The following is a 25,610-nucleotide window of genomic DNA, read 5'->3' as shown; positions in this document are numbered from 1 at the left end:
CCATCAACACTGATAGTGCTGATATGGGAATCCCTCTTGCCAGGTCAGTGTCTTCTCCCAACGGGGGAGGGCAGGGGAAGCTGCCCCTGCAACGAGAAGTCTTTGGCAGAAGACATTGGAAGACCCGGCATGCTGATTTGTACCCAAGTTGATCGATAGATTCAGTACAATATACTGGTACAGTATACATGGTTTGAAGCCTGTATGGCCTGCCTTAGAGGATGTGTCATTCATCTCATCGATGTGTGCTGAAACATTCCCAACTGAACGAGAAAAAAAAAAAAAAGACCTCTAAAATCTGATTGGTTGATGTGTTTTCTATAGAGTCACATGTATGCGTTTCTTATAGCTGCTGCATTCACCTAGATTTCCTTTTTTTGGTGATTTAGGAAGTATTATAAGTTCATATTGACCCGAAATTTTGAGGCATTGAACTCTAAAGGTGGAGGAAACCAGGTGTCTTTGCTGAATATCATGATGGACTTGAAGAAATGTTGCAACCACCCGTACCTTTTCCCTGTAGCTGCTGTGGTAAGAAGCTTCAAATCTCATTCATATTTTCACTCCCCCCCCCCCCCCCCTCTTTCTTGTATTGGTCCGCTACAAAGTGTTCGGGTTCTAGACTGATTGTCTAGTTCATTTCAAAGCAGAACTTTATGCTCAGCAGTTTTCAGCGTGAACCTTAATAAAATGTTTGTAAAACCTTTAAGTGGCACTAAAGGTTTTTTTTGTTTTTATTTTTTTAAATAACAAACATATCATACTTCCTCCTCTGTGCAGTTCGTTTTGCATGGAGTGGCCCCGAACCTCCTCTTCTGGGGTCCCTCGGCAGCTCCTCCCCACATCCGATAACCCCCTAGGAGAAGCGCTCTCCCGGGGGGTTACCTTGCGGGCGCGCTCCCGAGTCCAGCATTTGGCGTCCATAGAGGCCGACAGCAGGACTCGGCCCCGCCCCCTGGCACTCAGGCCATTGGATTTGATTGACAGCAGCGGTAGCCAATGGCTGCGCTGCTATCAATCTATCCAATTAACAGCTGAGAACCCCGGGCAGAGAGGCAGTGCGTCCCCATGGGTCAAGTTCGAGGGTTCAGGTAAGTAGAACAGGGGGGCTGGGGGGGCCGGTCACTGACAGGTGTTTTTTCACCTTTAATGCATAGGATGCATTAAGGTGAAAAAACATGAACCTTTACAAACCCTTTAACTTTTGTTTGCAGTTTAGATTAAGGAGTGACAGGATTTGTGTGATTATGCAGTGCGATTTTGATGCAACTTTGGTTGTGTTTTAGATGTGGCTTGCATATTTTATAAGGCCAAATCTGACAATGTAAGCTGCACCAAAGCAACACAGAACCCTTTCCCATGGCAGCTGCACTGCATTGATGTGAAGGGGCCCCATCAGAAACCATTTTATTTCCATTGCCAATTTGAAATTGCATTCGTGTTAACCAGGCATTAGCAGAATTTTTCTAAAAGTAGTTGTAAAGGCAAAGAAATATTACTGCCAGCCCCTTTGTTTTATCATCCTATCCTACACTGTGTAAATGTTTTTATAAAACAATGCCTGTAAATACCTTATTGCAGATCTTTTATAGCCAGTCACGTGACCTCCAGCCGCTCTCTTCCTCCCATCTAAGGGCTAGAGCAAGAGGGGCCAAGATCCTGCTCTGACATCAGCCGGGGAGGTCACGTGACCGCTCAGCCCCTCCCACTGTAGCTCTTAGATGGGGAAGGAGAGCGTCTGGAGATCACTTGACCAGTCAGAAGAGATCTACGATAAGGTATTTACAGGCATCATTTTATAAAAAAAACATTTACACCGTGTAGGATAGGGATTCACCAATGCCATTTTTTTTTTATGAGTACGCGTACCGATACTTTAAGTACTCGCCGATACCAATTACTGATACCTACCGTAACTTGTTTTCACTTCAGCTGTCAGCAATGGGGTACAAAGCATTGAAGCGTTATTTACAAATAAAAAATATATATTTTTCTTTTTAAAGTGGAGTTGCCACCAAAAAATAAAAAAAGTTTAAAATTCTTTAAAAAAAAAAATAATAATAATAATTGGGGAAAATTTTTTTTTTACTCACCTCTAATTGCCTGTTGCTAGGGGGTCCCTCTTAGTCTGCCTTCTTCATTGCCCGGGCTGGTAACAACACTTCCCCTCGCACCGTGTGCCAGATGCCATGCGCAGTGGGTGCCCGGCTGTGAAGCCACAGCTGGGTGCCCACAGTAGGAATGACGGCACCGCGAGCGGATAGGGGAACGCGCGGGGGGGGGGGGCTTCGTTCCCCCGCATCGCTGGACCTTGGGACAGGTAAGTGTCCGATTATTAAAAGTCAGCAGCTGCAGTATTTGTAGCTGCTGACTTAAATTTTTTTTTTTTTTTTAGGGGCACCCCACTTTAATTTTGCGCTTTTTCAATCTGAAATGTGTAAATATATGTTAATATATATATGTGCAAAAATATTCACTAACAAAGCAAATAAAAATGTACATTAATGTACATTAAAATTCTGGCAACGCAGTGGCGTCAGCAAACCTCTTCCAACGCGTTTCGCCTTAAGGCATCATCCCCAGATGATGCCTTATTAAGGCATCCTCCTCTTCCTCCTCTTTGGACTCTTCATGGACTTATAGGATTTATCAGATTTTTTTTTTTTTTTTGCACCATTGCTTCTATTACGGTGGATAGTTTAAGTGTCACCACCCACTTTTTGAGTTTTTACAACACTTATTTGGATTTTCTGTGTACAGGTGGGACTTTATATTCTTTGCACAATATATATCATTACTGATTATTGTTTAATTACATTCATATTTTGGTTATCACTGTTTATATTTATACAGATACTTTGTTATTGCATACAGTTTTTTATTGGTTGTAGCACTTTACCTATATTTCATTAACAGCACACTTGACCATTACTTTATATTGCTTTTACCACATAGATTTTCCGTTGTGCAGGCAGCTAATTGCGGTTGTGTTTTTATTTTTTTCTCTTACAGAAGGTTTGACCCTTCCCCCTCCTTATGTAAAACCAAAAAAAGAAAAACATAGCTGTACATAATGTGCACTTTGAGTTAAAGTGGTTCTAAAGGGAGAATTTTTTAAATTTTTTTTTATCTTGATGCATTCTCTACATAAAGATAAAAAAAAAAACCTTCTGCATGTAGCTTGCCCCATTGGCTCCTGCTCCTGTCTATCACAGCCAGTGGGCGGGGACAAGACCAAGCCAATCTCGGTGTGTCAATGGACCCACCCAGCATGGCTCGGGGCTAGCCCCGCATGAGTGCTTCCATAGCAAGCAGTTTGCTGTGGGGGGGGGGGACACTGGGCAGGGGAGAGGAGCCAGAAGCTGCTGGTGGGGATCCTAGAAGAAGAGGATCCAGGTTGCTCCGTTCAAAACCAACTGCACAGAGCAGGTAAGTATAACATGTCTGTTGTTTAACCACTTCAGCCCCAGAAGAATTTGCCCCCTTAATGACCAGGCCATTTTTTTGTGATGTGGCACTTTAACTGACAATTGCATAGGTGTGCAACGCTGTACCCAAACAAAATTAATGTCCTTTTTTTTCCCACAAATAGGACTTTCTTTTGGTGGTATTTGATCACCTCTGCGTTTTTTATTTTTTGCGCTTTAAAAAAACAAATAGCGCCAATTTTTTACTTTTTGCTATAATACATATCCAAAATATATATATATATATATATATATATATAAAAAAAAAACAAATGTATTCATCAGTTTAGGTTGATATATATGTTTTTATATACTTTTGGTTTAAAAAATTTGCAATATTGGCATATATTGATTGGTTTGCGCAAAAGTTATCATGTCTACAAAATTAAATTTTTTGTTTTTTTTTGTTTTTAATACTAATGACGGCGATCTGCGATTTTCATAGGGACTGCAACATTGCGGCGGACAAATCTGAGTTGGGGAATTCTGGGGACCAGTGACATTATTACGTTGATCAGTGCTAAAAAAAAAAAAAAAATGCGCTGATCAATGTAAAAATTACACTGGCAGGGAAGGGATTAACACTAGGGGGCAATTAAGGGGTTAAGTGTGTTCCCTTAGCGTGTTCTAACTGTAGGGAGGTAGGGCTCACTGGGACATGACAGAGATCACTGTTCCCAATCACTGGGAACAATAGATCTCTTACATGTCACTAGGCAGAACAGGGAAATGCCTTGTTACATGGGCAGTTCCCCATTCTGCCTGTGTACAAGGCAATCGCAGGGTCGCCGGCAGAGATCAAGTTCACCCGACCTGCGGGCACGCTTCCACAGCGGGAGCGTGCACCGACTGCAACAGCGCCTGCGCGAGCGGCCATACAGCTACGGCGATTCGCACAGGAGTGCCATGCTGTTGCTGTATAACGACGGTGGTCCGTCTGATAGAGGTTAAAATAAAAATAAAAAGGTTTACAGTCCCCCACCGGCGCTTCATGCTCCTCTTCCTTGGGTGCCCCCACGGACAGCCGCTTGCAATATTGGCGTATATTGATTGGTTTGCGCAAAAGTTATCATGTCTACAAAATAAGGCGGGGATATGCAATTAGCGGACCTCCAGCTGTTGCAAAACTACAAGTCCCATGATGCCTCTGCCTCTGGGTGTCATGCTTGTGGCTGTCAGAGTCTTGCTATGCCTCATGGGACTTGTAGTTCTGCAACAGCTGCAGGTCCCCTAATTGCATATCCCTGAAATAAGGGATCGATTTGGGGGTTCTTAAACTTTTTTTATTTATTTTTTGTTTTTACTACTGCTGCAGCACAGACCGTTTTTCACCCGAATACATAGAATGCCTTAGCTTTACAACCATTTCAATCCAGTCTTTCTTTCATTAAAGTCTGTAGGGGCTCAATCACACTTTCACACAATTTACTACCCCCTTCCCCCCGCCAATGCTCTGCGTTCTGCTTCAGAAGCATCGTCCGGGAGTGTATACATGCCCCCCCCCCCCCCCCCGCCCCCCAGCCGCTTGATGTTTTGCTTCCGGGCCACAGCAGGAGTTCTACCCCCTGTCCAAGTGAATAGGGCCACTCTGCAAGCTTGCAATCGTGTGCAATACGCCTCCTCACTGCCAGTCAAATGCTTTCTCAGAAGCAATTCAAACACAGATCGCTCTTCAGACACCAAAGCACATGTGAACAAGCCCCAAGTGTATTTTTTTTTTTTAACATAGAAGTCTTCTAAAATCTTACCAGATAACAACCTCTTGTAATCCTCTACACAGAAGTACTCAGTAAAGGAGACAGAAGTCCAATCACAGGCCGAGGCTGGACTAGTTGCAATGCAGTCTGTAGATTGGTCCGGGACTTGGTTATGCCATCTGGCCGGGGTGCCCGATTCACGAGACTGAACGGAATTAAAAATCTTATTGGCAGATAAGAGTTCACAAATCCAGTGGCGGCTGGTGCTCCAAATTTTTAGGGGGGCGCAAACTAACTGAAAAATACTGAACCCCCCCCCCCCACCAATTGCAGCCTCACTGTGCCCATCAAATGCAACCATTGTGCCCATCATATGCAGCCACTGTGCCCGTCAAATGCAGCCACTTGTGCCCGTCAAATGCAGCCACTTGTGCCCAGAGAGGACTTACCGCAGCAGCTCCTCCAGCGTGTCTTCTCCGCTCCCCTTTCTAAGCGCCAGGCATCCAATAGGGTGGCCTGGCGCTTTGGCCAATAAGGAAACAGGTCTGCCGCCCTGCCTCCTGATTGGCGGGGAGGACCGTTGGTGTGAAAATTTGCTATCGTAACACAATTGGGTGGGATCAGGGAGCACTCTCTGCGCCCCGAGCCCACCCTATTTTAAAACCTATTCGAATTAGAGCCTCCGGCTCTAATCAGGTGCTTCAAAAAAGTACCACCTCCTCCATATGAATCCATGCGTCCGGCGTCCTGAAAGGGGCCGGGCGCAAGGGTGGGGTGGGGGGGGGGGGGGCACGGGCCGCCACTGCTACAAATCTGATTTTCACCTGTGTATTTAGCTACGTGCCTGATGTTCCTCTTTAAGCAAAAGCACCGTGCCAGAATTGTAAGACAGAATTCCTCACTCTCTTGTGCATTTCTGATTTCTTAACACAGGAGGCGCCGGTGTTGCCAAACGGGTCTTATGATGGAAGCTCTTTAGTGAAATCCTCCGGGAAGTTGATGCTGCTACAAAAAATGCTGAAGAAGCTGAAAGATGGAGGACACAGAGTCCTTATATTCTCTCAGGTACCTGGAAGTGTTTGAATATTTACAAAACAGCCGCAGTCGTGGGAAGATAAGGAGGGTCTGTGCTAAAAACAATCATGCCGAGCGAGCATTGCGGCACTTACTTTATTATGGCAACGTAAAATGGTTTTATTTATGTCATTCACCAGCAGATCTGTACAGGTCACATATAGTCAGCCAGTATTAGTAGTACACTTGTGTCTGAAAGGGGTGAAGGTCACTTCTTCATGGAGCACCTTGAAGGAAAGGAGATGTGCTGCTGAAGACGGGGATGCAATAAAACAAACCAGTGAATACGTGTGAAATAAAATGCACCAACAACACGAGTGATGACAACGAATGAACAGCCCATGAATGGCACGGAAATGTCGATTCTTGTGATATGACACCTCTTGACGACAGTGCACCTCCACCACATAAAATGCGTTCTTACCAGAGGGCAAGCGTTTAGGAGCCTGCGGCTAAATACCCAGCCAGGGACTTTATCCAAAAAGAAGTTGGTTATCCACAGATAGTGATGGGAAGGGGCTTGGACTAAGCACCAAATAGCCTGGGAGAGACTCGAGCATCAACCACCAAGGGAAAAGGTCAGCTGTTACCCAAAAATATAAAGAAATACTACATGGGGTAAAACGTACCAAAAGGATTTAATTGGTTTAAAAGATTTCACTTACAGAATGGAAGATAAAAACGATCATAAAACACAGCTGGCCAGCAAGCGAACACCCGTCCACTGAGTACAGCGCGATGACGTCAGCACGTCAACCTCCCTACGCGCGTTTCGTCACAATCTGACGTCGTCTCATTCCCCTAAAAGCTTGCCCTCTGGTAAGCACGCATTTTATGTGATGGAGGTGCACTGTCGTCAAAGGTGTCATATCACAAGAATCTACGTTTATGTGCTATTCATGGGCTGGTTGTTTATTGTTATCACTCATGTTGTTTGCGCATTTTAGTTCACACATATTCACTGTTTTGGACTATTTATTCATATTTTGCGTATTTTATAGCGCTACTATTTTGTATTGTGTATTTGTATCTGTGTGTAGCTCGCGGTTTTAGCAGCTGCTTGATTTGTATATATAGATGTTATTCAGCGCGGTATTTTTTTCACTTTTTAATAAAACAAACCACCCTGTGTTTTTTTTTTGTTTGTTTTGTTTTTTGTTTTTTCTTTAATGCTTGCCAATCATATAACTTGCATATACGGCGGCAAGGCGGCTCTCCTGCGAAGGATCCCATGCCTAGTATGTGTGATCCTGCACCTCCAGGTCTGGGGCGCGCATGTGTGGCGCCGGCGACCCGCTCCCAACTGTGATTATACACAGTGGGAGCTGATCTAAGGGTACTGTGGACTCGGATGTCCACCGGGACCCGCCGATCGTTGGGCACAGAGCCAGAACGGCAATCTGCTTACAAGGCCACCGATCGCCGTTCTGTCAGTAGGGAAGGCGTGGATCCTGTGTTCCTGCAAAGCAGTACAGCTGACATGCACTGAGTATAACTTTTATGACAGAAGAGATGGATAGGGTCTCCTCTGTCCTAAAAACCCTTCCCGCCTGTAATTTATTTTACATTCAATTTTAATTCTACTTTAAAGAGAAACTGTTGCCAGACTGTTTATTTCCAACGTAATTTTCCCTATAAGATTATATGTTCAACATATAGCTGTAAAAGCCTTCCTTGGGGCCTTATGGGCCAATACATAGTTACATGCTTAGTAAGGTTGAATAAAGACACCAGTCCATCCAGTTCAACCTGAGTGACTGTCTACAATTGTCCCTATCCCTGTACATTGCACACTCACATCGGTCCCTACCCTCAAGGATCCAACAATCCAAGGTCCCCATTCATATACTAGGGCCAATTTGGGACAGAAGCCAATTAACCTACCTGCATGTCTTTGGAGTGTGGGAGGAAACCGGAGTACCCGGAGGAAACCCACGCAGGCACAGGGAGAACATGCAAACTCCAGGCAGGGAGTGTCGTGATTGGGATTTGAACCAGCAACCCTTTTTACTGCTAGGTGAGAGTGCTACCCACTACACCACTGTGCCATTGTAAGGGGAGTTACCCAATGGCCAGGACTGGCTGTCTGGGATTGCAGTACATTGTTTGATTGAATGTAACTGTTATCCTTGCTTCTAACTGCTTCTAAAGAAGGATAAAAGAAATTCTGTATCCTCCAAATCAACTATGGGAGCGCTGATCCAGAAAGTGGCAAACGATCAGATTTTCTGCTGATTTTTTTCCTTCAGATTTACCAAAACCATATAATATGAGGTCAAGCCTTAGGAGTTTCCATTTGTATGCAATCAGGCCGGCCCTTGCACTACATGATTTTGGTAAATCTGAAGACAAAAATCTGCAGAAAATCTGATAGTGTGTATGGGGTTTAAGGATCAAATCCGTATGTACCACAAACAATGTATTGATAAAAAATTGATGTATGTCCAAAGAATACAATTAGCAATAAAAAAATTGAATAAAATAAGTCTGAGAAACACTGACTCACTGTGGCCGTGCCAGTCATAGAGCCAAAGGTGGTGGATGGATGGCTGTCCCGCCATGCAGGCTTAGTGGGGGGGGGGGGGGGGGGGCAGGCACACCAGGAGACAGGGGAGCCGGATGGAATCTTTCCAGGGTGTGGAATGCCTGGATCGTGGCCAGATCTCCAAAGGGCGTCAGGAGAGGAAAACTTGTCGAAAAACGGTTGCGGACCACAGAACGCCCAGGGGAAGGGAGGATAGAGCCGGAGCAGTAGCTGATGGATCCGAGGGATGGATGGTGGAGGGGTTCCCAGTGGACCGGCGGGAGCAAACACAAATAGACTTCTGGGTATCCGGACACCACAGAGCCCCTCCTTGGCCGTGTCACACGCTCCAACCATGGGCAGACGCCAGCGGACCACAGCGTGTTATCAGCAGCAGGGGGAGAGAGGGGAATCGGAATGGCGAAGCGGTGCCGGAGCTTGAGTGGTGTGGAACTACATGTTTCAGGGGTTTAGCCCCTTCCTCAGGTCACACGCTCAAGATCCGGATCATGAGTGTGTATTCTTTGGACTTACATCAAATTTTTTTTTTTCAATAAACTGTTTACAGTACATATGGATTTTATCCTCATTGATCGTTTGCCACTTTCTGAATCAGCGCTCCCATAGTTGGTTTTCTCTGTCTTTCCTCATTTGGTCTTTTGAATTGGGATGCAGCTGTTCAGTGTGGCTCCCTTTATCAGGTCTTCATTTTTTTGCGCCTGTTTTTCTGTTTTATGTATCCTCCAAATACTAACATACATAATTGTACAGACAAGCTACCATGTATTGTATGATGAGAAATACAATCACTTGTTTTTTTTTAAAGATGACAAAAATGCTGGATTTACTTGAAGATTTCCTGGAGTATGAAGGCTACAAGTACGAGCGGATAGATGGCGGGATCACTGGAGGGCTGCGCCAAGAGGCAATTGACAGGTTTAATGGTACTACTGTGCTAATCACATAAAACCTCCACAATTATCCTATTAATACCATTTGAAGCCAATGACTTAAAGTGATACTAAAAACACTCTATCATTTATATTCCCCCTTCTATTTATTTATGTGGGTGACGGCTCTGTAATTATTTTAATAAAAAAAAACATACATTTTTTCCTAATAGATATCCAGCTGTCACATGACCGAGCACTTTCCTAGCCTGTCTGCAGGGTAATATAGGAGGAGTCCTCTGCTGCTGGTCACATGTTAAAAAAAAAACACAGCCTTTGGAATATGGAGTAAAAATAAATAATATCAATAAACTGATATATAAATTGTCATACAAATATAGATTTAAAATCAAATCGTTATTATTTCTCTTTTGTTCATTGATGGACACAGCACCTTTTAATCTTGACCTTAGGGTTGCACAGTACCGCCCAGAGATCGGCCCTACTGGCTATAACCCTTCACTCTGCTTCCAGCAGCTCAGTTTTTATCTGCCTAGTGTAGGAGAAGGACCCGTCTCTCGGTGGGACCATTGGTCCTGGGAATTTTTTTTTTTCTTTTTTCTGCATGTTTGATTCCTGTGATCTAAAATCAACAGCCGGGCTGGGTGACGGGCTGGATAATATAGATCCTGGTAGTCTCCCGAGCCTGGCCATCAAGCGTGAGCAGACCTTAGCTACGCGCTGGGTCGGCCACAACATGCCCTGTCTAATTCAGGGGTGGCCCGGAGAGCTATATGGTCCGGGGCACACATATGACCGGGCTACTGCTGTCTGTGTGACAGTGTTCTGTGGCCGGCAGCCACCCCATACGGCTTGGGTGATATGGGTGTTGGGGGTCCGCTCGTCCTCTTCTCTGTTTTCTGGGCCATGGGTGGAGTGTTTGTGCTGTGTTTGACATGTGGGGAGGCCGCCGCGTGCTTCGTTGCCATTTTCCTGGGACTGCGGCCATTTTTTTGTAGCCACAGACAGTTTTTTACCTTTCAGACATTTTATGGAAGTTTGGCGCCCATTTTCTCGGCGCCATCAGACGTTTGTGCTGAGGCAGCCATTTTCTTGTAGCCTCAGGTAGTTTTGCCTCTAGCACTGTGCTTGTTTCCTTCTAGAACAGTGCGCTTTTCACACAGACACCTTGTGGATGACACAAGGGAGAGCGGACAGCAGCAGCACAGTGCCTGGGTCAGGGTGGTGAGTCCTGTGGGGGGGCCCATGGGCGTCCGCAGGTAGGGGCAAGGGGGGTCAAATGCCCCCCCCCCCCTAAATAAGGGATCGGATCTTAAATTCAGCACAGTTGCGTCGCTATCTGGGTACAGCTCCGTTCCTTCCCTATTGGCCATAACTGAGGGCCAATAAAAGGAAACTAGGAGAGGAGAGCATTATGGGACATGGGGATTACTTATCCTAGGGACTGTATTAAGTCTGTAGTCTCTGACCTTGATAATGTGATAATGGTATTGTTGAAAAGGGGTGGTAAATGGGTGGGTGACCCTAAAATTATGCCCCTCCCTGAAAAAAGTTCTGCGGACGCCCATGGGGGGGGGCCCTCTGTCTGTGGCAGCTAGGAGGGTGGACATTTTGTGTGACTTGCCTTAGGTCCCTAAGTGGTGTCAGGCGAGTGTGCCAAGGTGCTAGCCCTAATTTTGGCTTTGCTAAGGCAGCGAGGGATCGCAAACGGTTACCTGGATGACCTCCTTCTGAGAGCAACTTCCCTCTCAGAATTAAGGGAGGATGTGGCAATCACTATGGGAGTTTGGTTGGGTACCGAAAATACAGAAGTTGGTGTTGGTGCCGACTCAACGACTGGAGTACCTGGGTCTGCTTCTGGACTCCTCAGAGGCGGGAGTCTTTCTCCCTTCGGACAAGCTGCAGACTCTTCAAGCTGTGGTGAAGTTGTTGGTGTCCCGCAGGTGGTTGTCGCTGCGTTTTTGCATACGAGTCCTGGGTCTCATGGTAGCCACTTTCGAGGTGGTACCGTATGCTCAATTCCACACTTGAGTCTTGCAAAAGGAGATCCTGTCCAAATGGGACAAATCTCCGTTGTCCCTTGATTGTCAAATTCAGGTGAGCCAGCTAGTCAGGGATTCCCTGCTCTGGTGGCTGAGGTCGCCGGCCCTTCGGTCCGGGAAGTCGTTCCTTCCTCTTCATTGGATGGTGATCACAACGGACGCCAGCCTGACCGGTTTGGGGGGAGTTTGAGACGTACAGTCAGCCCAGGGACGCTGGACCCAGGAAGAATCCCGCCTGCCGATCAACGTGCTGGAACTTTGGCCGATCAGGCGGTGCCTCTCCACATGGTCACAGAGGCTGCAGGGGCGTCCGGTCAGGATCCAGTCGGACAACACCACAGCAGTGGCGTATGTCAACCATCAAGGAGGAACAAGGAGCTTGGCTGCAGCACTGGAGGTTGCTCACATCCTGCGGTGGGCAGAGCGGCACGTACCGACTCTGTCAGCCGTGTACGGGCGTAGAAAACTGGCAAGTGGACTACCCAAGTTGTCAGATACTGGACTAAGGGGAATGGTCGCTACATCCGGATGTATTTCAGCTCCTTTGCCTAAGGTGGGACACGCCAGATGTGAATCTCCTGGCTTCTCGACTCAATTGGAAGGTACAGAGGTTTGTGGCTAGGTCAAAGGATGGGTGGACATGGCAGACGCGTTGGTGGCTCCATGGGGGCATTATCGGCTGATTTATACCTTTCCCCCACTCAAACTTCGCAGAGTGGAGGCCGAGGGAATTCTGGTGATTCTGATTGGCCCAGATTGGCCTTGGCATCTGTGGTACGCCGACGTAGTACGAATGGTGTCGGATGTTCCTTGGCGACTGCCGATGCGAGAGGACCTTCTGCCGCAAGGTCCAATACTTCATTCTGCTTTACGGTCACTGGCTTTAACGGCATGGCTGTTGAAAGCCAGGTGCTAAGGGACTGAGGTCTGTCGGATTTGGTAATCTCCACTATGCTGAGGGCACAGAAGTCATCTTCTCCGAAAATTGATCATCGTACGTGGAAGGCCTACATCTCCATGTGTGAGGAGATGGGGTGCTGTCCGCGCACATACTCGATTTCCAGGATCCTGCTGTTTTTGCAGCGAAGAGTGGATCAGAAACTTGCCTTAAGCACCATCAAAGGGCAGATATCAGCTTTGGCTGTCTTTATTCAGTGACCCTTGGGGACTCATTCATTGGGGAGTACATTTGTTCAGTGGGTTTGACATGTGGCCCCTCCAGTTCGACCACCGCTACCTCCGTGAGATTTTAATCTGGTGCTCTCGGTGCTTCAGAAACCACTGTTTGAAAACATTAGGGACATCCCCTTATTGACACTCTCTCAGAAAGTAGCCTTTCTAGTGGCCATTACATCTGCCAGGAGGGTTTCTGAATTGGCGGCCTTGTCTTGCAAGTCTCCCTACTTGATCCTCCACAAGGATAAAGCGGTGCTGCATCCGCAGCCTTCGTTTCTTCCAAAGGTTGTTTCGGCCTTTCATCTAAATGAAGACATTGTGCTTCCATCCTTATGTCCACAGCCGTCACACCCCAAAGAGGTGGCTTTGCATTCCTTGGACGTGGTCCGGGCTCTGAGGGTCTATCTGTCTGCTACGGCTCCTTTCTGGAGGTCGGACTCGCTGTTTATATCGGGGGCTGGTCTGAAGAAGGGACTGGCGGTCTCATCGGCCACCATTTCTCTGTGGATCAGACAGATCGTGGTTCAGGCTTATGCCATAAGGGGGCGGACGGCACATTCTACCAGGGCAATTGGTGCCTCTTGGGCTTTCCGACATCAAGCGTCTGTTTCCTAGGTGTGTAAGGAGGCGACCTGGTCGTCCGTTCACACTTTCACTAAATTTTACAAGGTTGATGTGAGCGCATCTTTGGACGTTTGCTTCAGCCGCAAGGTTTTGCAGGCGACTGTTTGTTTAAGGTTGCAACTCCTCCGTTGAGGAGTTCTGGCTGTTATGGGTGGAGTTATTTTCTTGCTGTTCTCACCCCTCGTTTCTTTGACACTGCTTGGGGACGTCCCTAAGGTCAAGATGAAGATGTTGTGTCTGTCAATGAACCAAAGAGAAAATAGGATTTTTGTACTCGCCATAAAATCCTTTTCTCTGAAGTTCATTGACGGACACAGCACCCTCCCCTCCTATCTATGTTTGCACTGCTTTTGACAAACTGAGCTGCTGGATGCAGAGTGAGGAGTTATAGCCAGTAGGACCGCCATCTATGTATTATATACAGTATATATTATCTTTAATCTATTATTTAGTTCTCATTTGTTATTCCAGCACAGTAGTGGTTATGTCAGTGTGATGGGTAATTAATGGTGAGGATGACCGGTTTAACCTCTTCCCGCTGAGCATATATATATATATATATATATATATATATATATATATATATATATATATATATATATATATATATATATAATATATTCCCGCTCCTCCAGCACAGAGAACAAGCTGTTAGTGACAGCCTGGGATCTCGTGCCAATAATCGGGAACCAGCAGGCCCGGGTTCCTGATCACTGTGATGGCCTCTGATTGGCTATCTCTGTAATTAGTCGCTGTACGGCCCCCCCATGTGTTTTCTCCTGCTGAATCAGGAAAAAGATACATTTGTATACTAGAGGAGAAATTTGTGCGTGGGAAAAAAATAAAGATAAAATGGTTAGATCCATGTCAGAGTTAGGCTTAAAGAGGAAGTAAAGCCAAACAAACAAAAAAAAAATACACCATGCAAGGCAAAGGCATAATGAGCTAGTATGCATAGCATACTAGCTCATTATGAATAACTTACCTGAGATGGAAGCCCCCGAAGCGACCCTCGTTCTCCTCCTCCTCCAACACCGCCATCTATCCCGGAGTGACTTCCGGGTATTGCGGCCCCGGAAGTCACTCCGGGATGGATGGCGGCGTCGGAGGAGGAGAACGAGGGTCGCTTCAGGGGCTTCCATCTCAGGTAAGTTATTCATAATGAGCTAATATTCTATGTGACTGGCCGGAGCCGCGATGGTGTCACAAGCACTAGGAGCGTGCCACAGAAACCAGGATCTCACCAAGAGCCTCTGGCCCCGTTCTAACGCTCAGGGCCCAGAACGTTCAATTCTGGGTCACCTGAATCGCTTTGACATCTTCTGATTGGCTGTCACTGTGAAGCCGGCTCCGTGTTTTTTGTCTCTGTAAATGGACGAGACAGATAAATTTGTATCTTTATCTGTCCTTGCAGAGATGGAAATAAAAAGTGTGTATAGAAAAAATAAAAATACCGAGATCAAAGTTTGATCTAGGTCAGCCCCAGGGTTAGTGTTTGGGTTAAGGTCAAAAGTCAGGGTCAGTATTTTTTTGGACAGGATTTTTATTTTTTATTTTTTTGATTAGTGATTACATAATAGCAATTATTTGTAGTAGCAATGATTGTTGTAGTTCCTGTTATGGCAGTAGATAGAAATTACGATGAACATTTTGTAAATGTGTTTTATGACTCTTCCTTCCTTTCTTCCTTAGCTCCAGGAGCTCAGCAGTTCTGTTTCTTACTGTCTACCAGAGCTGGAGGTCTTGGGATCAACCTGGCCACTGCTGACACTGTCATCATCTACGACTCCGACTGGAACCCCCATAATGACATTCAGGTCAGCCTGTTCCCAATGTCGTCACGTGCTGAGGTCTGGGCTATTCTCTCTAGGCCCTTGTACACACGGTCAGAGATTCCGACAACCAAATCCATCGGAGTAATTCCGGAAGAGGTCCGGAAGTGATGTTGCATACACACGGTTGGACTAAGTTGTCAGAAAATCCGATTGTACATAACGTGATGACGTTATTTTGTTACGACGGGACTACGTTCAGGCTAGTAGCCAATAGCTTTGGTCTAGGAATTTGATCTGAGCATGCGTGGCACTTTGTCCATCGGAGTAGGCTACACATGATCGGAGTATGTCCGATCGGAGCATTTTGTCTGAAAATTTTACCGGCAAGTTGGAAAAGTTGGTCCATCGGATGTTCCGACGAAAACTGTCCGATGCAGACCACAGACAGTCGGAATATCCGACAAAACAGTCCGATAGGACACATTCCGTCGGAATCTCCGACCGTGTGTACAAGGGCTAAGGTCTCGTTTACATGTGCGGCAGGGACTGCCACTCCTCTGAAAAGCAATCTCAGCTCTGATCGCTTTTTTTTGGGGGGGGGGGGGGGAGGGGGGTTGTTTGACAGGTGGTAAGGATACAATATGTCGCCTCATCACTGCAGGATTTAACCCCATAATTGTCTTATCATTGCAACGCAATTGCATGCATTGCACAGGGTTTTGGTGCTGCCCTATAGAGCTGCATTAGTTGCGTTCAGCACTAGGACTGCCTGCCTGGTTTTATTGCCCTCTGGCCGCACGTGTCAATGAAGCCTAATAGAGTAACAAGAGAAAGGTAGTAGACAAGCAGCCAGTAAAAAAAAAAATAGTAAATCCTAGTTCAGTAGGAAGACGTAGCAGGATAGGGCGAGTTGTGGTACATCTTTTTGAGCATGGACGTGATAGTTGATCACCACTTCTCAAAACACCTATGTTGTTAAGGATAAGCTCCTGTTTCCTCTGCTATCCCCTTAACAAAGGATCTACATGCAGTTAAAACATGCAGGGGGTGAAATAATGATTTATCTTAAAGCAATAATGCTGATCTAAACTTTAGAGGAAGTGTTTGCTTATAAGAGCCCTACTCATTCCTGGCTTTAAAGGGTCACACCACCCAAAAGTTGTATTTTAGTTATAGCATAATTCTGATTGACCGAGTAATCCCCTGGCTACTTGTATGCCTTGAACATTCCCAACAGTGAGATCTCCTGACTTTGTCAGGGGTTTCACTATCAGGAGTTAGGCTTGGAGATCAATACCTCTTGTAATGAGGCTCCCACCTACCAGCAGGATAAGTATACAAGCAGGTCACCCTGGTGGATGATGCAGGCTCACCCGGGGTGCGGAATCTAAGCACTAACCAGCATTCACCAGAGCTCCTGATGGTGGGAATGGATTTTGCTGTGTGTTTTTGCCAGGTCACAGTCCTCAGGATCATCCCACCAGGAGGTAAGCAAGCCGGGGTCTAGTAGCAGATACGGCAGGTAAGGATCAAGCAGAAGCATAGTTGGGGGAACAAACCAAAGGTTGGTAGCAAGTGGTTGTAATTAAGCAGAAGCATAGTCAAAGAACTAGCCAAAGGTCAGTAGATGGTGGTTGCAGGTTGTGATCAAGCAGAAGCATAGTCAAAGAACAAGCCAAAGGTTGGTAACAGGTGGTTGCAGGTTGGGATCAAGCAGAAGCATAGTCAGGAAATAAGCCAAAGGTTGGTAGCAAGTGGTTGCAGATTTGGAACAAGCCAACGGTTGGTAGCAAGTGGTTGCAGATTGGGATCAAGCAGAAATGTAGTCCGTAAACAAGTCAATGGTCAGTAACAAGTGGCAGCAACGATACAAATGACAGCAGGAGTGACGAGAGCGAGATATTGACTGGAGACAGCCCAATAATCTGGCAAACAGGAAGTGCAAAAGCATGGCTAAAATAGAAAGTTCTTGGGAGGTGAAAAGGGTTCGAGGTTCAAGAGAAACAAGATTCAAGGAATTGTAGAGCCTTCTATGCAGGACCCCAAGTGGTTCAGAAAGGAGAGACACCACCAGACACAGCAGAGGTTGCGGGTTCAAATCCAGGTCCTGACACGGTTTCTGTCCATCTGGGAGTTTCGGGTATTCCCATCCACCTTTTTATATGTTTCAGATCCTCCTGTTACATTCTACATAATGTAAAATAAATAAATATTATTTGGAAATGGTGGCAACCTTTTATATATGTAGACCCAGGAACTTGGAGCTGAGATCTCACTAATAGAATCCTAGAGAGGTAAAATAAACTGTCCAGTAGTTAGCTTGTCCAGCATCCACAAAGGAATATCAGTTGAAAAGGCCGTGTTATTACCCACAGAGTTGATGTTTTGTAAAATTGCACTTTGAGAGAAAAAAAAACATTTTGCAATGCACTCTTGGCTGACCACTGTAGGCATGGTGAATTCCCATGGATGGAATAGGAGAACCAAATACATGATAGGCATAGATAATGAGAAATTATTTTACATTGCCCTCTTCTCACGTCTTGTTCATAGGCTTTTAGCCGAGCACACCGTATCGGGCAGAATAAAAAGGTAATGATCTACCGCTTTGTCACACGGGCGTCCGTAGAGGAGAGAATCACCCAGGTAGCCAAGAGGAAAATGATGCTCACTCACCTCGTTGTACGTCCGGGGCTCGGCTCCAAATCTGGCTCCATGTCAAAGCAAGAACTGGATGATATTTTAAAGTTTGGAACCGAAGAGTTGTTTAAGGACGATGTTGAAGGTAAGGAGAGTGCCCATTGGCTCTTTTCAAAGAGGCATTTGAGCTTGAACAGTTGGGGCTTGTTCACACATGCTTTACGGTGAAGAGCGATCCGCATTTGGATCACTCCTTACAGAGCATTTAACAGGCAGTGAGGAGGGAATGGGTATTTTCTCCTCATTGCCTTTTTCAACCCCCTAAATGACTACCGCATGCATTACACACATTGGTATCAGTAGTTTTTTATTTTATTTTATTTTTTTACATTTTTAGGTGCCCCATTGGGGGACTGTCCCTAGGCAGGATGGAGTCCCTGTCCCCAGAAGAGATAAGGGCCTTTTCTCCAGGGCAGATGAAGTTACTCCCTGTCCCCACGTGAGAAGGGATCCCTGTTCCCAGGGGGAGATGGAGGGGGGTATGTAATAGTGTGTGGGGGATGGGGTCCTCTCACTCACCATGACCAAGCTGTAGGCCGCACACTCATCCATGTTGGCCTGGGCTCCATCCAGTGTGCTGGACGGCCGATCAGCATATCTCCCAGAAAGGAATAAGGGTGGTAGGTTGCGCTATGGAGCTTATATGTAAATATAAAATAAAATGAGGTAAAATAGGTAGGAGCTGCCTCTATTAGTATCCACCTGGTAGGGTGGGGAATATTAAATTGGGGGTTGCTATGAATAGATCTGGCGCTATACCTATATATGGAAGTATGTCTCCAGGGACTTAATGGTGTAATAATTAGAAGTGTTACTTTAACCTAATATGTAAGTGACAATGTGCAATGTGCTGTTCTAGTATGAAATATATATAAGTAAAAATTGGAAATTATTTAAATAAAAATATTTGCCACAATAGATATTTGCCAGCGTGCTGGCTATAAAATAGAAATATGTGCAATGTAAGACATAAATTAGTGATCACTTCTTAATGTCTGAAAGCATATAAGTACCCAAAACATGTACGGTGCTAGTGCTAGTTCTACTTAATATTTTAGTGACAAATATGAAATATAAACACAAAATTAACCAAACTTTAAAGTTTCAAGTGCACAAATGTGACGGTAAAATATATGCATGCAGTAATAAAATACACAGTAAATATGTGATAGATGTCAGTACATCTAGTGGAACGTGCCAAAAATTGGGGGTGATAAAAGGGTAAGAATAAAAATATATTCAATATTTATCCAAAAATATATAAAAAGTAAAAGAGATAAAAATATAAAAAATATAAAAAAGAGCAGGAAGTCTTTGGTGCAGTGCAATTAATGGGGTTTTTCCGTGGATAAGAGGAGGGGATGTGATGGATCCAAATCTAATCTTCATGCATTGTGGACACTTCTAGGTTGTACTCTCACCAGAAAAATAACCCCATCCGGGGAGGATCAGCTTTCACAGTATGAGCTACTGTGTCGCTCTCTGGCTTGCTTCTGATGGACTGCTGGAGATCCCTCGTTATTTCCAGGTGGAGTGTGCCACAGTGTGTATATGTTAAAAGAGAGGACCATCCATAGTGTGATACCGTATAAATCAATTTATTAAACGAATACTTAAAACTACTCACAATTGTAGATATAGGTAATGGCATAAAAGGTTGCTGTATAAAAAGTAAGGAAGCTGCTGTGAGCGTTCCGTTCGGCTTCCACGCCGTCTGTGTTGAAAGTGTGTGTTCGATAAGCCACGCGTGGGGCGATGTGCAATGTCTTACATTGCACATATTTCTATTTTATAGCCAGCACGCTGGCAAATATCTATTGTGGCAAATATTTTTATTTAAATAATTTCCAATTTTTACTTATATATATTTCATACTAGAACAGCACATTGCACATTGTCACTTACATATTAGGTTAAAGTAACACTTCTAATTATTACACCATTAAGTCCCTGGAGACATACTTCCATATATAGGTATAGCGCCAGATCTATTCATAGCAACCCCCAATTTAATATCTCCCAGAAAGACCTTTCATCATCTGTGTATGACGGGGGAGGAGGGGGGCTGGCAGACAAGCCTGCAGTGTCCTCCGGGGAGCTCTCATAGGGCTGCACTGCATCTGTGTGCTTAAAGAGGGATTCCACCAAAAAAAAAAATATTAAAAGCCAGCAGCTATAAATACTACAGCTGCTGACTTTTAATAAATGGACACTCACCTGTCCTGGGTTCCAGCGATGCCGGCAGCCGAGGCCGATCGATCGCTCGGCTCTCGGCTACTGTCGCCACCATTCTAGGTGAAGGAATCAGGAAGTGAAGCGAATCGGCTTCACTTCCCGGTTCCCTACTGCGCATGCGCGAGCCGCGCAATAGGAAATCTCCGCGCTGTCACGTGTGTGTCCCAGCAGACAGCGCGGCAGGGCAGGAAATGGCGTAGACTCCCACGGGAGTCTATGCCCGGAAGTGGGTGAAAATACCTGTCTTTGACAGGTATCTCCACCCCCCTCCCCCCTGAAAGGTGTCAATTGTGACACCGGAGGGGGGGAGGGATCCAATCAGCTTAGGTTCCACTTTAGGGTGGAATCCCGCTTTAAAGTTTGTTTACCCGGGAGAAGTATGCAGTGCAGTGTGGGCCAGACTCGGGGGGGGGGGGGGGGGACTCTGGCTGGGGAGAACAGACATCGGACTGAGCGGCAATGCATGGAGCAGGAGAGGGGTACTCTGAGGAGCCAGCCGAGGACACAGGTCATGCGGGGAATGTACAACTAAAGAGCAGCCAGTGCGATAGTCGAGCATGGAGCTCTGCTAGTCACCCTCCACCTCCAGCCACCCGTGTGCATGGTGCACTGGTACCCCTAGCTGCCTATGCTGCTGCAGGCCATATGTAGAGGGGGCTGCATGGGCCCCCTGCATCATAGGGCTCAGTTGCGGCACCCCCTATAGTTACGCCCCCTGATCACATGCCATGCCACTGCCTTTGCAACTAAAGGGCTAAAAACATGGCTCAACCGGGTTTTACTTTCCCATCAACCACTAGTGTGAGCGAGCCCCAAGGCAGAAAGTGTCATGGAAAGCGCAGTTCCTGATAACAACCAATCGGATCTCTTGGCAGGCAACATCTACAGCTACCCACATACATCAGATTGGCTTTTAATGTGGCCCAAGATATCTGACTGGGCAGCAATCCTCTAATGTCTTTGGCAGTGATGTATTTTCACCTAAATTTGCCCCGCCCCTTCCTGTTTAAGATCCACTTTTTCATCTGTAAACTGCACCCCTTCCTCTTTAGGCTCCACCGCTTCCTCTCTGTACATTAAAAGTGGATGATGTAGGGTATCTGGGAGCTATGTGGGGTTCTCTGGTGGACTGTGTGGAATTTCAGGTGGCTTTGTGGGGTCTCTGGTTGACTGTACAGACTCTTAAGCGTGACTCTCTGGTGGCTATGCAGGGTCTCTGGTGGCTGTGTGGGTATCTGGTGGCTAGGGGAGGTCTCTCATTGCTAAGCCGGGTCTCTGGGGGCTGTGTGGGATGTCTGGCGGCCGTGTGGGGTCTCTGGTGGCTGTATGACGTCTCTGGTGTTGTGGTCGGGATTTGAACCAGCGACCCTATTGCTGCCAGGTGAAAGTGCTAACCTCTACACCGCTGTGTGAGGTCTCTGGAGGCTATGGTAGGGTCTCTGGTGGCTATGGTAGGGGTCTCTGGTGGCTATGGTAGGGGTCTCTGGTGGCTATGGTAGGGGTCTCTGGTGGCTATGGTAGGGGTCTCTGGTGGCTATGGTAGGGGTCTCTGGTGGCTATGGTAGGGGTCTCTGGGGGCTATGGTAGGGGTCTCTGGGGGCTATGGTAGGGGTCTCTGGGGGCTATGGTAGGGTCTCTGGGGGCTATGGTAGGGTCTCTGGGGGCTATGGTAGGGTCTCTGGGGGCTATGGTGGGGGCTCTGGGGGCTGTGTGGGGGCTCTGGGGGCTGTGTGGGGTCTCTGGGGGCTGTGTGGGGTCTCTGGGGGCTATGGTAGGGTCCCTGGTGGCTGTGTGGGGTCTCTGGTGGCTGTGTGGGGTCTCTGGTGGCTGTGTGGGGTCTCTGGTGGCTGTGTGGGGTCTCTGGTGGCTATGGTGAGGTCTCTGGTGGCGTCTTTTGTGCACTGTGGGGTAGTAGCATGCAGTCTCTGGTATTACTGGTGTGTGTCAGTCAAGCAGCTCAGATAGGACTAAAGAACAGAGTTATTAACCCCTCTGACTTGGCTATCATGCCGGTTATAGCTGCTTTGCTGATCCAGTCACATGGTGTTCTGAGGGCGCCAGATTGACTTGGAGCTCCCTGTAAGCAGCGGGAAGCTGACCGTCTTGCTGCGGGTCACTAAACACACAATCTTTACACCGTCGTTGCATAAACCGCAGTAACAAATGTTTTGTGTTTGTGGAGATTAATACGAGTGTCACCTCTACGCCCCGCAGGTGACAATAAGGACGTTGAAGACAGCAGTGTCATTCACTACGATGATGGCGCCATCTCAAAACTGCTGGACCGGAACCAAGACGCCACAGAGGATACCGAGATCCAGAACATGAACGAGTACCTGAGCTCTTTCAAAGTGGCTCAGTATGTTGTGCGGGAGGAGGACGGAGTGGTAAAATGTTCTTTGTTTATACCCGTACAACCGTGCTTTGAAGGAGAACTCCACTAAATACCATCTGTCTAAAATCGCCACATCAGAGGAGATAAAGATTTCACAATTCTCCTCTGATGAAGAATAATGTTTTTGAGGTCTTCCAGTGTTCTCAATAAGTAATGCAAATGGAACAATCCTTTTGTTTGTTGTGTGCACTAATGTTCGCCTCTGCCCATCCCAGGTGCCAGGTCACCATGGCGAATAGAAATCGCGTCCTGTCGCCTGGGGTTTTGTCAGCCCAATCACTATTGGCACAAGGTATTTCTGCATTTTCCCCCGGGTAGGGGGCATGCGCCCACCCGGCGGCTGTCTCACTGGATCCCTTGCGTGCCAATCACCAGGTCATGGCCAGTGACTCATGGCTGAGTCCCGCCAATCAGTGCGATTGACAGGAGAGAGATCTGTGTTGTAAACAACACAGACCTCTCTACTGACAGCGGGGATGTGCCGGTGTTCCCTCAGAATCTACCACCCGTCAGATTTGGTAACAGAAGTGACGTTCTGCCAGCTGCACATGTGTACACCCGCTACCAGGTTGTCGAATCTGATAGAACACTGTAGTCAAAAGAAGGCGGAAGCGGGCATCTTAGTACACCCAGCTGGGTCTTGAATTTTAGAGTAATATTTGCAATAAAGTCAGCGTATACAAAGAATTAATAATATAGTGACGTCTGTGATGGTGATTTGATGGTAAATTTTTAAAGAAGCTGCACACAAGCAGTAGGAAGGTAGCGGAGGCCATGTTGGTACACCTCCGCACTGCTCAGCGCTAAACCTTTAGCCGTTAAAGATTAAACATGCAAACCCCATCAAACGTCAATTTACTATATTTATTTATATACTCTCAATTTATTTCTAAAATGACTGTTAAATTAACCGCTTAAGCCCCGGACCATTTGGCTGGCCAAAGACCAGACCTTTTTTTTTTTGCGATTCGGCACTGCGTCGCTTTAACTGACAATTGCGCGGTCATGCGATGTGGCTCCCAAACAAAGTTGACGTCCTTTTTTTCCCCCCCACAAATAGAGCTTTCTTTTGGTGGTATTTGATCACTTCCTGCTGTTTTTATTTTTTGCACTATAAACAAAAAAAAGAGCGACAATTTTGAAAAAAAAAAAAAAACGCATTATTTTTAACTTTTTACTATAATACATATCCCCAAAAAATATATAAAAAAACTATTTTTTTCCCTCAGTTTAGGCCAATACGTGTGAAAATCAAACAGATGGTGTTGCGCTACCTGGACTAGATATAAATATAAAGAGCCTAATACTGGAAGAAATAAAATCTAGCTATAAATCAACTAGCCTATCTTAAATAAAAATTAAGGTGCCTTGTGCTATGAAACAGATAGTAACCAGTGTATTATAAAACTTAAATTCCAGAAATCATGTGTTTATATATCAACATAAGTAACTCTAAGTAAAAGGGAAAAATATTCCATAAAGTGCAAATGTCTTATATTAAAACGTGCAATTCATAGTGCATGATTACAAAAAGTTGGTAAAATACAGTCTTTAGTGAAATTAAATAAAGTGCCAGTGATTATTAGTTCCGTAATCTTCTTAATAAAAAAAATTAAATATGTATATAAGACAGTCTATATATAAGCTGAAATAAGTGCTCAGTGACTTGTTCAGTGCTTCTCAAAAAGAAAAACAGGTGCCAGCAATCGTGTTGTAATTTCTGTGTCTCCAGTATACACGGCACACTAGGTAAAATGGCCCCTTACCTTACTGCTGTAAGGTAAACAGCAAATCAAGCAGCAAAAACAAGGGTCCAGGGATTCTATCCCAATTCCTAGCAGGTGGATATTGGTCCCCTCAGGTAGGTATTTTTCTCTCAGATAGTTTCCATATAGATCTTTGGCTTCAGTATAACTCCCAGAGGTAGTGTCGAAACCAGAAATGCGCAGACAAAAAAACACCCAGTGGATGAATCACAATCGAGTGCACTGCCACCACACAGAGGGCCTCCTTTCCAGATGCCAAGCTAAAAAAGCAGATGTCCCCTTAAGCAGATAAATCCTCAGTTGAAAACAGGCGTGAAGCTTAGTTGATGGATGGAAAGAAACTCCCAAAAGAGAACCAAGTGCTCCGTATAACCGTATGAGTTTGATACGTGAATCTTGATCTTTCAAAGAGCGTCATATCCTCTCGCTCAAGGTGGGTCTCCTTCCCTCATGTCTTCAGACTAAGAAACTGTATTTTACCAACTTTTTGTAATCATGCACTATGAATTGCACGTTTTAATATAAAACATTTGCACTTTATGGAATATTTTTCCCTTTTACTTAGAGTTACTTATGTTGATATATAAACACATGATTTCTGGAATTTAAGTTTTATAATACACTGGTTACTATCTGTTTCATAGCACAAGGCACCTTCATTTTTATTTAAGATAGGCTAGTTGATTTATAGCTAGATTTTATTTCTTCCAGTATTAGGCTCTTTATATTTATATCTAGTCCAGGTAGCGCAACACCATCTGTTTGATTTTCACTTTTATTATCTGGGGGTTAGGGTTTATACCCCTGTCGGTAGTTTGCTGCAACCTATCCTTTTAAATAGTTTAGGCCCTTGACGACAGCGCGGGGATACCTTAATCCAAATTAGGCCAATACGTATTCTTCTACATATTTTTGGTAAAAAAAAAATCGCAATAAGCTTTTGATTGGTTTGCGCAAAAGTTATAGCGTCTACAAAATAGGGGATAGTTTTATGGCATTTTTATTAATTTTTTTTTTTTTTTTTTTTACTAGTAATGGCGGCGATCAGCGATTTTTATCATGACTGTGACATTATGGGGGACACGTCAGACAATTTTGACACATTTTTGGGACCATTGGCATTAATACAGCGATCAGTGCGATTAAAATTGCATTGATTACTGTAAAAATGTCACTGGCAGTGAAGGGGTAAACACTAGGGGACAGTGAAGGGGTTAATATGTA

The 25,610-nt window shown here is 45.6% G+C and overlaps 1 protein-coding gene across 5 annotated transcripts in view; it reads left to right on the top strand.

The window, feature by feature from the left end:
• The window catches only part of CHD5 (chromodomain helicase DNA binding protein 5), a 279,954-nt gene that overhangs the window by 188,598 nt on the left and 65,746 nt on the right, over window positions 1-25,610 (top strand). For all 5 annotated transcript variants that reach the window (XM_077458298.1, XM_077458299.1, XM_077458297.1 and 2 more), the window contains exons 19-24: window positions 390-531; window positions 6,098-6,229; window positions 9,589-9,706; window positions 15,208-15,332; window positions 17,844-18,075; window positions 22,440-22,612. In XM_077458298.1, coding sequence (XP_077314424.1) covers window positions 390-531; window positions 6,098-6,229; window positions 9,589-9,706; window positions 15,208-15,332; window positions 17,844-18,075; window positions 22,440-22,612 — 922 coding nt within the window. The remainder of the gene's footprint in view (window positions 1-389; window positions 532-6,097; window positions 6,230-9,588; window positions 9,707-15,207; window positions 15,333-17,843; window positions 18,076-22,439; window positions 22,613-25,610) is intronic.

The sequence above is a fragment of the Lithobates pipiens genome, unplaced genomic scaffold (genome assembly GCF_037356315.1).
Source record: "Lithobates pipiens isolate NorthernLeopardFrog02 unplaced genomic scaffold, aLitPip1_a1.2 Scaffold_27, whole genome shotgun sequence".
Classification (NCBI taxonomy): Eukaryota; Metazoa; Chordata; class Amphibia; order Anura; family Ranidae; genus Lithobates; species Lithobates pipiens.
Note: the sequence above shows the minus strand (reverse complement) of the source record. Positions and strands in the feature narration are given on the sequence as shown.